The 14,969-nt window shown below is 43.2% G+C and overlaps 1 protein-coding gene across 1 annotated transcript in view; it reads left to right on the top strand.

Moving 5' to 3' along the window:
• Positions 1 to 200: 200 nt before the first annotated feature.
• The window catches only part of OPRD1 (opioid receptor delta 1), an 83,478-nt gene continuing 68,709 nt past the window's right edge, over positions 201 to 14,969 (top strand). The window contains exon 1 of the mRNA XM_044286901.1: positions 201 to 430. Coding sequence (XP_044142836.1) covers positions 201 to 430 — 230 coding nt within the window. The remainder of the gene's footprint in view (positions 431 to 14,969) is intronic.

Genomic DNA, 14,969 nt, shown 5'->3' with positions numbered 1-14,969 from the left:
TAAGAGAATGGGTGGTAAAGGAGGATCTGCATGTATGAGAGGAGCAGTTTTCTGCCTTCCACTCCCTCCTTCCCTTTCAGTTGCTGAGGATCGAGCATCCTGTCCTCAACATCCTTTCTGCTGTCTCCTTGGTAACGCAGACTCGGGTACCACTTGTACTTAGCATCCCTGCAGGAGCGAGCATTAACCCAGTGCTAAACATGGAGCTGGAGCTATCCACTTCCAGGCTATACTCAGATATCCTCTACTACAATGCTTCACAGAACCTCTCTTCTTCTGCCCTACCCAACATCACCTTCAGTGTCCCAAGCCAGGGGGTCTCCAGAAACCATGCTTCAATTATAATGGCTGTGGCTATCACTGCGCTATACTCCGTGGTCTGCGTTGTGGGGCTACTTGGGAACATCCTGGTCATGTATGGGATTGTGAGGTATGGGATATTAATATGATTATATCTTGTGATAACGCCTGGCTTTGGCAGGTAGATAGATGCCTGCAGGACATATCTGATACATAGATGAAATATTTGTAAGGTTGAATGTTCCATGTGAAAAATCAGGTATATGAAATGCAATCTGAATTTCTGTAAAAACAGCTATGATTCCCTGCATGTCTATCAAAGCCTGTTCATATGGAGGGGATGTAAATAGCCTCTGACTGTACTTTTCATATCATATTAATATTGCAGTTTGCCAGAGCTTTTAATTGAGTTGCTTCTCGGTATATAGTCAGGACATGTTAGCAAAACCAGCAACACTTTGCCTAAGGACGTTGAGATTTTAATTCGTTTCAGGACTAATAAGTAAGGATGACATACAGTTTTTTTCTATTTGCTTCTATAAATTAATGTATAGAGCAACTTATCTGTGTATGTATGCAATATTTATATATACAATGTGATACATAACAGAAATAAGAAAGTACATGGAAAAAGCAACATAGCAAAAAAAAGTGTGAAAGTGTGCACACCTACAAGAAAATATCATGAAGAATGTGATAGGCTATGTTCAGGGGATCCATTAGGGCAAAAAGCAAAAGGACAACTTAATGCCGCATGCATCCATAACAGAAACCCAGCAAAACCCAAAAACGTCAATGGGATCCAGTTGGGCACCAGTTCTGCTTGGCATATGCCATATCCGGCAATTCTAGTTTTCTGTTCCTATACCAGAAAAAAATGGAATTTCACTGCTGATCTGAATCTTGCCTAAATTTATATCCAACGCAGAACAACATAAACCACAGAAATAATAACATAAAAATGCAAGTATCAAAGTAAAAATGTTTTTATCATAACAGTAAAACACTGCAAAACCAGAAATCAGTCTACATTGTTTGATTGTCAATAGATGGCAGATTGCTGTCCTAAGTCTTTTCTAAAGAACTGCCTCTATAGCTCTTCCTATGAGTGGCCATACATGATCAGATCCTAATGGGACCTGCCTTATAATATGTCTGGTGCTACTTACTATTCCTCATTCATGCCAGGATTCTTTCTATCTATCTATCTTAGTTTCTCTGTATAGTATCTATCTATAGTATCTATCTATCTATCTATCTATCTATCTATCTATCTATCTATCATAGTATCTATCTATCATAGTATCTATCTATCTATCTATCTATCTATCTATCATAGTATCTATCTATCTATCTATCTATCTATCTATCTACCTATCATAGTATCTATCTATCTATCTATCTATCTATATCATAGTATCTATCTATCTATCTATCTATCTATCTATCTATCTATCTATCTATCATAGTATCTATCTATCATAGTATCTATCTATCTATCTATCTATCTATCTATCTATCATAGTATCTATCTATCTATCTATCTATCTATCTATCTATCTATCATAGTATCTATCTATCTATCTATCTATCATAGTATCTATCTATCTATCTATCTATCTATCTATCTATCTATCAGTATCTATCTATCTATCTATCTATCTATCATAGTATCTATCTATCTATCTATCTATCTATCTATCTATTTATCTGCTGACTCTCATTATAAGGAAATACCTGTAATTCTCTACCGTTCCCTGCAGAATGTAATATATAGCTACATGGAACAATTGGTCTTAGAAAATCCCTTTCTATAGTTATTCCTCTTTCTCCACACGAGTCATATACAGAACATTAACTATCGCCATGTAACATGTCCCCTTTCTACAAAAAACAGTTTTCTAGCCTTTGCCTTTCTCTCCATCAATCACATATATTTCTCATATAGCCATATAATTGCTGTCGTCTTTTTTAAATAAGTGCCTGTATAGCTCTCCCCATGAGTGTCACTGCACTGTATCCAAGTTCCATCTAATAATATTGTCAACGGTAACTTTATTTCTTCATTCCTAAAATTTATAAGTTCTGCGACCTCTGCACTTTATTTACGAGCATAACAGAATATGCCTTAATTCCAATGCTAGTTATTTGTATGCAGAAAAATAGCTATTTCAATATTAATCCTTTTGTCAAATCTGCAAACCAAATGATGTACAGCCCCTTTAAGTTATATTACACTGAATAATCTATAGTGAGTAGATTGTCTATCAGCATAAAATATAGTATTTGAGAACATCTTAAACAAAAACAAAAAAGGTTTTATGGGCAGAAATAGGCTTGACTTTCCTACTTTATACTCCTGCCATATTAATAGCCACACGTGTGACTTGAGGTCTGTGGCTGCTAGGCTTACACCCCTCCAACTTGGCATTGATCTCCTTCTAAATGATAACAGCTGGCATTACTGTCTAGGTTGGCACAAAACCCAGTTCTTGAATGATTTGTTGTCCTAAACATGCATATCACCATGATTTCTCCTACCCAGTATACCTTGGGGAAATGCAAATGACTTGTGATCAATGAACCGTTCTGATAATGGTATAATAATAACACATTAAATATGTTTTGGAGGAAAATTCTTTACAATGACCTTGTGATAGGTTATTGGTTTTAGAGTAAAAATCAATGAGGAACTAACAACCCATAAGAAGTGCTGTAGGTTGAAATGAAGACATCCAATTACTCTGGTAAGCCAAAACAAGTCTCTGGGATAAAAATAATTGAAGAAACCTTTATGTAAAAAGCAAAAAGAATGGAAGAATTAAGTAATAATGACTTGTACTAATAGTATAGCCCCTTCAGCTGAAGGCTGTATCCATCATGAAGGAACGTAATGAGTTGGCCTCTTACCAACATAGGTCGCTTATTAATATGTACATTTATCTTATCTTCACTAGGCACTTGATTTTTGTTGTGCTAATGGGTTCCTAATTATTCTAAGCTCTAATACAAGAATTAACAAGGTAATTAATAAAAGTTGCATAAATAAAAAGTATTGAGGCTACCCATAGCAATCACTTGCCTGAATATGCATTAGAATTAAGCCATCTTCATGAACAATAACTCTGGCCTAATTCTGCACTCCCTGTACATCTGGTGAAGGGGTTGACATATTTGTCTAAAGGCAGGTTTACACACTGCCATGTACAGCCGATTGTCGGGAAGGAAGTGTTCCTTCCTGACAGTTGGCTGCTCGTTCAATGAAGGAGACTACGTATTTATAGAGATCTCCTTCACAGTATGAGGATGACTGATCGCAACAGAATCATTGTTTCTGGGCAGCAGATCACTGTTTAGACATGTTATGGATGTTATTGTTGTAGAAATATTAATAGTTGTAATCTGCTCTCCAATATCTTTGTGTAAGGAAATGTAAACCCCCTTTCCCTCAGCCGCAGTCAGAGCCAGACCCAGGAGTTACCATCTTGATTACTGAGCAACCCCTCTCACCCCTGCCCAGTCTGTTTCTTTTATTTACTCACATAAGGTGTAAGAGGGGCTGGCCCAAGACAAGGATACAGGAAGTGATGACATATAGGAAGTGATGACATGTCAAAGGACAGGGAAGGGCATCAATGTGGCTGGACAGACAATGCACACACCCCATCCCTGTATAAGGAAGGATGAGTCATGTCCATTGTATCCCCCATCACTGTCAGCATGGACCTCATTCAATACTGCTCAAAGCGACCAGTGTCTAGTGAAGATCATTCGACTAGTTCTTATTTGAGATTATCTGCGAGACATTGCTACAGCTATTATCAGTATACGGTACGAGTATACCGACAAGGCAGATATGCATGTCTTAAAAGCAGATATGTATCCAGAAAGGGATAGCGAAGCCGCAGCAGAGGTATAATATGTATCTCTCGTTATGCAGACTTCACTTCTCTAATGTGTATAGACATTTGAAGGGAAGAAGCCCAGTGCATTGCACTTAGTGCTCACAAACCGGCAAACGCCCTCCTACACACTGAGAACACGTCTCCAAGCACATGAGAAGGTTTTCATACTAACGGTTTTACCACTGGTCCCGATTCAACCCAGGTACCCTCAGCTAGACCGTTCTTTGGCTAAATCCGACACAGGGAGACAGATGACAATCTATAAAAACACACACACATCCTAAGATAAAATGTCTGCATAATAAAATTTCCACAACATTATGTTGGTGCACCACTTCCTGTTTCCTGTTTTCAGTTTGTGGCAGTTGCTCCTGTCTTTAGGTTATAAAACCAACCTGGCTCCTGTGCAGTAATCCCGCGTGATGTGTTTATTTGCATCACATGAAACATGGGGACAGAAGTATCTGGATCTGCGCTGCTTCTGCACATTTGCCGCTGAGAGCCTGCCAGCCTTGCAGCGGGATTGTGTCTCCTGTCTCCTGTCCGTGGATTTGAGCATTTGACGCAAACAATAGCAGCATCATGGCGGCTAACAGCATTCTGCTGCCTGAGCCGATGAGGGTAAGCAGCAACATTTGTCATAACTGGGACACCTTCAAAACTGAGTTTGATGACTACTGTCTCGCCACAGGGTTAAAGGAGAAGGAGGATGGGCAGTGAATGCCTCCATGTTTGCAAGCATAGTCTAAACCTTACAGAGGAGCAAAAGAGTAACACCCAAGCCAGCCTGGATGCATTAGAAACATTCTTCAGGCCTTCTAAAAATGTCATATATGAAAGATATAAAGGTGAAACTCGAAAAATTAGAATATCGCGCAAAAGTCCATTTACTTCAGTAATGCAAATTAAAAGGAATTGCATTAATGCAGCTTAAAATTAGAATTTTGTGAAAAGGTTCAAGATTCTAGGCTCAAAGTGTCACACTCTAGTCAGCTAATTAATCCATATCCCCTGAGCAAAGGGTACCTCAAAATTGTGACTTTGGGGTTTCATAATCTATAAGCCATAATCATCCAAATTATAACAAATAAAGGCTTGAAATATCTCACTTTGCATGTAATGAGTCTGTCTCATATATTAGTTTCACCTTTTAAGTTGCATTACTGAAATAAATTAACTTTGCACAATATTCAAATTTTTCGAGTTTCACCTGTATATTTGGCTGCTGCAAGCAAGAAGACTATGAATCGATAGACAATTTTGTCACACGGGTTAGAGAAAAATCTGCAAGCTGTGAGTATGGCTCTTTGAGAGATGAACTTATTTGTTATAAACAGGTTCTGGGTATCATCAATGAAAACACACGCCGCCACTTGTTGAGGAAACGCGATTTAGATTTGCAAACAGCGCTTGAGATATGTCACACCGCAGAACTTACTGACAAGCATATGAAAGCTATGGAGCAGGATAAAACGACTGACAATATCAATGTAGCCTCTTCACAGCAGCACAAGTTTCATCACAAGAGTCGCTCACACAACTCACCTGAGCAGAAGCCTGCATCATGCAAGTATTGCGGCAGTTTGCATTTACATGTGAAAAAAAAGTGCCCTGCATATGGGAAATTCTGTACTGCATGCCAAATCACTTTGCAAGGGTGCGTCTCTCCCGTGACCTGAAAGTAAGGAAGCTACCCACAATTCAGCAATTGCCCGATTCTGAGGAAGCACAACTGTTCAGCACTGATATGCTTTACTCCTCAGAATGCATTGGTGCTGTAAACACAAAAGGCAAGAAATGGTTTGTAAACCTCAATTTAAATAATATAATCCAACCTTGTCAGCTGGATTCAGGTGCAACATGTGATGTAATGAGTTTAGAGGACAAAATGAAACTGGCGCCCAAAACACCCCTTCAGCCTAGCAGCACTATATTAAAGCTGTATTCAGGGGAAATATTGGAATCATTGGGACTTTTCCAAACAAAATGCAGCATACAAGATTGTATGCACAAATTGCACTTTGAGATTGTGGAAGCTGATCAGAAACCGCTATTATCTAGTTCAACATGTGAGCACCTGGGACTGCTGCAGTTCACTATTCCTGCTGAGCTGCACAATGTTGATAATCAGCCAGCGAAATCTCTGATGAGGCCTACAGTGATGTATTTGAGGGCCCGGTAGTATCTGTTCCAGGGGGGGTGCACGTTGAACTTGACCCTGCTATTCAACCAGTTCAATGTGCCCCACAGAATGTACCAACAGCTATTAAGCCACAGGTCAAAGCACAACTGGACAAGTATGAAGCTGAAGGACATCTAACCTCAGTATCAGAACCCACGGATTGGATAAGCAACATGGTAGTTATCAGAAAGCCTGCAAAGATCAGAATCTGTATCGATCCCAAGTTCCTGAATATGGCCCTGAAGCGGTCATACTACCTAATGCCTGTGCTCAATGACATTCTGTACAAACTTCCAAAAGAGCGTATTTTCACACTAGTCAATGCAAGATATGCCTTTTTACAGTGCAAACTAGATAAAAAAGGCACTTACATGACCACTTTCTGGACTCCTTGGGGCAGAAAGAGATGGCTTAAACTTCCATTTGGGGTTTCCGTGGCACCAGAGGTCTACCAGCGTAAACAGCATGAACTATTGAGTGGGTTTCGTGGAATTGAGCTGATGACATTCTTATAGTTGGTTGTGGTAACACTGATGAAGAAGCTGAGCAGGACCATGACGAAAAGTTAACAGCACTACTAGATTGTTGCAGACAGGTGATGCTGAGGCTTAGCATGAAGAAATTGCAGTTCAAGGTGCAAGAAGTCCATTTCCATGGGCATATCCTGTCTTCACAAGGCTTAAAAGCTGATCCGGACAAGATTAAAGCCATTGTGGACATGCCACAGCCTGCTGATGCCAAAGCAGTACAGAGATTTATTGGCTTTGTTACATATCTGTCACGAGGGTGTCAAGACCCACACCTGACTCCGTTATACCCGGGGTCAGGAAGTCGCAGCGGTTGGCTGCGCGCTCTATGTAAGATAGGGCTGTTTCCTTATGGTAGCTTTCTGGGTTTGCTTTGCAACCCTTTTTGGCTCACTCAGGGATCCGTAGCTCCTTCTCCTCAGCTGTTCCTTGTCCAGCACTCCCAACCTCCTTATATTCCCCTCTCACACTTCTCTGGTTGCCAGATATAGAGCTTCCTGCCTGGACATCTATGCTGACCCACTGGAGCTGTGTTGCTGCGTTCTCTGGTTGTTGGTCCAGAACATTTCCCTCCGGAACCCTGTTGGACCTTTGGGGTCTGCTGTGGTCGCCCATCTGGGTTTATGTGTTTGTCTGTATTGTCTGTCCTCTCCCTGGTGTTTCCCTCTTAGTGTCAGTGGTGCGGACTAGCGATCCCACCGGCCCGTTCACTATCTAGGGCTCATTTTAGGGAAAGCCAGGGTTTAGGCACGTGATCGCCGCATGGGTGAGGAACCCGTCTAGGGACGTCAGGGCAGTCAGGTGCCAGCCGCAAGGTGAGTCAGGGGTCACCACCTTTCCCTCTCCCTTGGGCAGGGCTTTCCCTTTTCCCTCCCTGTGCATGACGCCGGTCATTACAATATCTAGCAAATTTCCTGCCACATTTATCTGAGGTGTGTGAGCCGTTAAGACGACTTGTGGACAGAGATGTGGTTTGGCACTGGCTTTCCAAACATGACCAGGCGGTAGAGGATATCAAATGCTTGGTGACCTCTGCACCAGTGTTGAAATACTATGATATCACTAAGCCTGTTGCCATACAAAGTGACTCTAGCAAAAATGGCCTGGGTTGTTGTCTGTTGCAGGAAGGTCAACCGGTTGAATATGCGTCCAGAGCTCTTTCACCAGCTGAGCGAAACTATGCTCAGACTGAGAAGGAATGTTTAAGTATTGTATTTGCATGCCAACATTTCCATCATTATCTCTATGGGCGGCACTCCATTACAGCTGAGACTGACCTTCTGTGTGCTCCCAAGCGTTTGCAGAGCATGATGCTTACATTACATTACAACCTCAATGTTGTCTATAAGCCAGGAAGTGAAATGTATAGCAGCGATGCTTTGAGCAGAGCTACATTGGATAATGTGGCACCTGGAGGTGAGCACGAGCGTCAAACAATTTGTCAGCTACAACAGCAACAAATTTTCTTTGCTGACATCAATCAAGCCAACTATCTTAATGTCACTGTTCAGCGTCTGCAGCAACTCATACAACACACTGACGGTGACGCAACGTTACAAGCTCTGAAATCTGTTGTCTTGAGTGGATGGCCAGATGACAAAGTAGCAATTCCTGCAACTCTATGGGAATATTGGTCCTTCAGAGATGAGATCAGCGTACAAAATGGTATCTTGTACAAAGGCCCAAGGGTCATAGTGCCTAAATCTCTGAGAGCGGAGATGTTATCTCGAATAGACTCTAGCCACATTGGTGGTGAAGCATGCTACAGACAAGCTCGTGATACTCTTTACTGGCCTAATAAGCAAGGTGAAATCAAATATTTTGTCAGTAATTGTCCCATCTGCAATGAATATGCCCACTTCCAACAAAAGGAAACTATGATGTCGCACGAGATACCGACACGTCCATGGCAGATCATCAGTATGGACTTATTCAACTAGGCAGGCAAAGAATACTTGATATTAGTTGACCACTATTCAGACTTTTGGGAAATCGTCCTTCTTCCTGATTTGTCCACTGAAACCACAATTAAGCGGTACAAGGCTCAGTTTACCCGTTTTGGCCAACCAGATAAAGTGATCTCTGATAATGGCCCTCAGTTTTCAAGCTTACAATTTAGAAGATTTCCAATGGAATGGGAGTTTGAGCATGTTACTTCCTCACCACGTCATCCACAGGCGAATGGCAAAGCTGAAGCAGCTATAAAGATTGTTAAGAACTTATGCAAGAGAGCACACAGTGATGGTAAAGACTCGTGGAAGGCCATTTTACATTAGAGAAACACTCCAACCGAAGGCATGGATAATAGTCCAGCACAAAGACTGATTTCAAGGAGGCTAAAGACTTCCTTACCGGCCTGTGTGGTACAAGGTGTTACAGAAAAGTTAAAGTTTAAGAGACAAATTTCAAAGGCTCAATATGATACATTGGCCAGGGATCTGCCAGAGTTGATTATTGGAGAACAAATCCGTATGAAACCCTTACCTGGGGATCGAACAGGTGGTTGGAGAATGGGTACTTGTTTGAAGAAAGTTGCACCATGCTCGTATCTAGTGGACGTTGACGGAACTCTCTTTCGTCGCAATCGAGTGGATTTACGAGTGGCAGAAAAACCTACGTCGCAATATCTCATTGATAAGCCAGTCTCGCTTGGTATAACAGGGACACGTGTGCCCATTGACTGTGAGGAATGTACAGAGGTGGGGCCACAGACCTATGGTACTGGCAATCCTGAGTAAGCTAGTATATCTACCAGCAGCCACGTGCAAGACATGCCAGTAGGAGGTAATAAGAGCCCAGTAACTACCGAGAGGGCTAATAGACTCTGTCTACAAGGACCAGTCGTCACCCGTAGTGGCAGATGTTCAAAACCACCTATGAGACTTAAAGGGAACCTGTCATGTGGATATTTGATTATAATCTAACAAATTATGCACAATCATTAACTACTAAAAAGTACCTTAGATGTATTCACTTACTGGTGTGACAGATGGTTACCTCATAATATACACACAAAGATGCCACGTGCCTCATGCTAATGAGCTGATTTGAGTCCAGCGTTAGTGAGTCCAGCGTTTTTTTTATTCAGAGCTATAGCCACTCCCCTGCCCACCTGCTGCTGATTCATATGGAAAAAAACTGTCAATCAGCAGCAGGTAGGCAGGGAGAGTCAGGAGCTCATAAATATTCAGGACTCATCATTATCAGCTGGAGCTTTTCAATAGAAGATGTTGGCAGATTGACTGGGTCAATTAAAGAAAGTGACCGAGCATTTTGCTAAGAGAATCAATGTTCATTTATTAATACTAAAAAGGGGGAGATGTTATGGATGTTATGTTGGTGCACCACTTCCTGTTTCCTGTTTTCTGTTTGTGGCAGTTGCTCCCGTCTTTATGTTATGTTACCAACAAGGCTCCTGTGCAGTAATCCCGTGTGCTGTGTTTATTTACATCACATGGAACAACAGTTGGCTGCTCGTTCAGTGAAGGAGACTACATATTTATAGAGATCTCCTTCACAGTATGAGGACGAGGGATCGCAATACAGAATCATTGTTTCTGGGCAGCAGATCGCTGTTTAGACAGCACGATCTGCTGCCCAGAACTGATGATTTATGTGCCTGCATGAATGACAGGATAACCCAATGAACGAGCATTTTGCTCGTTCATGGGGTGATTGGCGGCACATTTAGATGGGCAGATTGTCGGGTATGAACGTTCTCAGGAACGTTAATTTCCAATAATCTGCCCAAAATTCAGGCCGTGTAAATCCACCTTAACTCTATACCAACTATTGACTTGCTTTGAGACTGAAAGGGCATCGGTCAGCAGATTTGTACCTATGACACTGGCTGACCTGTTACATGTGCACTTGGCAGCTGAAGGCATCTGTTTTGGTCTCTTGTTCATATGTGCCTGCATTGCTGAGAAAAATTATGTTTAAATATATGCAAATGAGCCTCAAGGACAGTTGCCGTTACACCTAGAGGCTCTGTACTCCTTGTAACTGCTGCGTCCTGCGCACTTCGATTGACTGTGCCAGTGTAACTGGGATCAGGCCTGGACATGATGTTTCCTAAGTCAAAGTGCAGAGGGCATGTCAATTTCAGAGAAAACTGAACCTCTAGGAGTAGCAGCAACACCCCCGTTAGTCCTAGAAGCTCATTGGCATATAATAAAACATCATTTTTCTCAGCAGTGCGGACACATATGAACATGGAACCAACACAGATGCCTTCAGCTGCCAAGTGCACATGGAACAGGTCAGCCAGTGTCATAGGTACAAATCTGCTGACCCTAAACAAGTTATCTCGTACAAGTACCGCTTTTAGAACATCTGCCAGTGAGTTTATGGTTCAATGGTTTTTTATTAAAGTTTTCAATAAAGAAAAAAGTTACAAACCAGAAATACAAGCAAAGTAATGCAGGAGTAGATTGTCCTTGAGCATAAATCAGCGGCCGCAATGTAGTACATGTTAAAGTAAGGCATACTGAGATGACATTACAATAAGATACAGGTGCAGTATGATACAAATGCAAATATAATACAGATGTAAGAAAGTGCTTATTTGCACAGAACATCTACCATTGAGTTTAATTCAATAATGATAATTACAAAAATGTTAATTACAAAGTAGGATATTCCTTGCTGACAGGCCTGTATTTAGAGTTCATGCTCTAGGAACTTTACTGACACCCCCCAAAAGATGTCCATCGGCTGTAATCTATCCCTGATCCTCACGATAGGTTATAAATATCAGTTTGGCGGGTCTGATGCGCTGGACCCCTGCCGATCAGTGTTTATACAGCTATAGACTGTCATCTATCACTGCACAGCATCTCCAATCAGCGGTCAGTGAAAAATGCAACGCGGACGCCATCTGTGTTATGTCCAGGATTTTCACAGACCCATAGACTATAATGGGTGTGTTTGATCAGAAATTCTCTCTGCTACTCACACCAGAACCATACCAGTCAGTATAAGGCCCCATGTGCACGACTGTACTCATTTTGTGATTTTCAAAATAAGGATGCGGTCCATGTGCATTTTATTTGCAGACCCATTAAAGGGGTTCTTTGGGCTTAACCTTTTTTAGGCTTTAAAAATCTAACTTGTGGAGGAAAGATTATTGCTCACATACTTACCTTCCACAGTGCAGCCATTCTTGAGATCTGCCTCCCGGTCACGTGGTCCCTCCAGATGGCTTTTCTGTTCTTCCGGGCAAAATCCGTCTCCTTGTCTTCCACTCTTGTCTTCCTGGCTTGAGCAGGAGACGGATCGTCACTAATGACATCACCGCCTCCTGCAAGTCGAAGCGCCGGCCTCCGTCTTCTTCACTAACGCAGGCGCAGTACGCACAATTACAGTGCGCATGCGCCGGTATCTCTGCACCGCCTCCGTACAAACAGGCACTGCGCATGCGCCAGGACCGCCAGCAGTCTTCTGAGTGTACAGGCTTCTATGTGAAGCCTGTACTGACTCATGTACAGTGCGATGTAAGCACTGTACATGAGTGACAGCATAGCGATCAGCCACAGAGGCTGATTGCTATGCTGTGGAGGTCATTGGGGGAGCTGTGGATGGCACATGGGGGGAACTTTGGATGGGTGCCCTTGTGGGCAATGTGGATGGCACATGGGTGCCCTTGTGGGCACTGTGGATGGCACTTTGGATGTCATTAGGGGCAATATGGATGGCACATGGGCACTTTGTATGGCAAATGGGGCACTATGGATGTCATTAGATGGCACATGGGGGGAACTTTAGATGGGTGCCCTTGTGGGCACTGTGGATGGCACATGGGGGCACAGTGGATGTCATTAGGGGCACTGTGGATGGCACATGGGGCACAGTGGATGTCACTGTTATAGGGGAATGTGGATGGCACTGTTGTGGGGAACTGTAGGTAACATCTAGAGTGACCCCATAACAGTGATATCCACAGTGCTCCTATAACAGTGACACTGTTAATGGGGGTGCTCTAGATGTCACTGTTATGGGGGCACTGTGAATGTCACTGTTATAGGGGCACTGTGGATGTCACTATTATGGGGGATCTGTGGATTACACTGTTATGGGGGCCTGTGGATGTCACTGTTATGGGGGCACTGTGGCTGTCACTGTTATGGGGGCCTGTGGATGTCACTGTTATGGGGGCACTGTGGATGTCACTCTTATGGGGGCACTGTGGATGTCACTGTTATAGGGGCCTGTGGATGTCAATGTTATGGGGACACTGAGGATGACACTGTTATGTGGGATCTGTGGATGTCATTGTTATGGTTATGGGAGCACTGTGGATGTCACTGTTATGGGGGTTCTCTAGATGTCACTGTTATGGGGACATTATAGATGTAACTGTTATGGGGGCACTTTGTCAATGACATTGTTATGGCAGCTCAGTATGAGTGATAGGGATCATGCAAACTACTGTGATCGGCCCAGTAATCCATGTCTCAGTCCATGTGTCAGCCACAATTTCCAGGCCAACCTCAGCTCCCCGACCAGATAAGAGAGGCATCATTCAAATCAGGCAATGCTTCTTGTGAAAAGCAAACCCAGAACTGGTGTGTGTTTTTTATAGTGCAGGGCAGCTGTAACCAACATCTCCAATCTCATCTCATTGATTGGAACCCAGTTGGCTGACACCTCACTCCAATTAGCTCTTGGACATGTCATTAGTCTAGGGGTTCACATACTTTTTCTATGACACCGGAGAAATGTATTTGTCAGACCGATCCGCATAACCGTCTGATAAATGCCATTAGTATGCGTCCGGATTGCCGGATCGAACTGCCAAACTGCCTGCCAGAATCCTCTGCCGCAAGCGTGAACGTACCCTTAGACACTGAGTGAGAAGTAGATTCATGTATGGGTGTAGAAAGATAGACACAGTGTCACGCGCGGTCTAGGAGGCGGGCACGTTCGGAGCGTGCATGCATCATCAGCGCTTCTGGCGTCGCCTGCGCTCCTGATAATACTATGTGCGCGTCTATGCACATTCATGGAAATGGTTTTAGGGCTGATCACTTGGCGCTCGGCTGTGTAGTCTGTGTGGATTCATGTGACGCTGGCCACGTCACATGACCCCTCTGGCTCCCTATTTAAACAGGCAATCTGCTGGCCACAGATTGCCTGTTATTCAGGTTCCACCTGTGTCTCCTTGGATTCTGGTATATTTACCTCCTGTTTATTCGACGTCTCCCTGTCTGTTCCTGCTGTGCTGTATTGCCTTTCTGGTTCCTGATCCCAGCCTGCTCCAGACTATCCCTGGTTACTCCTTTGGTACTTCTAGCTGCTCCTGGTAAACGACCTCGGCTTTCTCCTGACCATTCTCTGCTTGTTCCTTTGTACTGCGCTGCCTTCCTTGTTTTGACTCGGTCCGTATTCATTCTGTTTGTTGTCTGTTTGTCCTCCCTGCACTTATACCAAGTTAGGGACTGCCGTCAAGTTGTCCCTAGTCATCAGGACTTGCAAGGCAAGTAGGCAGGGTCAGGGGCAAGGGTGGAGCGCAGTGGTCAATCCCTCCCCCCTGTGTGTGTGTGTTCATGACCTTTACACACAAGAGTTATAGATGGAGTAGCTGCTGCAGGCAGAGCAGATTGGGGGGCGTGGCCAGCCTGTGACTCATCACTGTGCTGTGCAGCCAGACTTGTGTATCAATAAAGTTATGCATTCAACAAAACAAGAAGGGGAGAAAGTAATCAGATCTGCCAGGATAATGTGATGTCTTCCAGGGGGGAAGGAAAGGTCGGACATGAAAAACAGGTATTGGGGGCATATGTATGCATGGAGAGGGGTGTTAGGAGCGCATAAAAAGAATTTTGATTTTGGGACCGGACAACCTCTAACTTTAATGGGTCCATGGTCTGCATTTTGCAAATATATTCTACCTTTATGCAGAACGGACATATGGATGCAGAAAGCATCCATATGTCCGTTCTGCAAAAGGATAGAGCATGTCCTATATTTGGCCACAAAATGTGGCCCGCAGACCCGTTGAAATGAATGCGGGGTCAGCAAAAGATGCAGATGCAACACAAACCACATCCGTAT

This window comes from Bufo gargarizans, chromosome 3 (genome assembly GCF_014858855.1).
Source record: "Bufo gargarizans isolate SCDJY-AF-19 chromosome 3, ASM1485885v1, whole genome shotgun sequence".
Taxonomy (NCBI): domain Eukaryota; kingdom Metazoa; phylum Chordata; class Amphibia; order Anura; family Bufonidae; genus Bufo; species Bufo gargarizans.
Note: the sequence above shows the minus strand (reverse complement) of the source record. Positions and strands in the feature narration are given on the sequence as shown.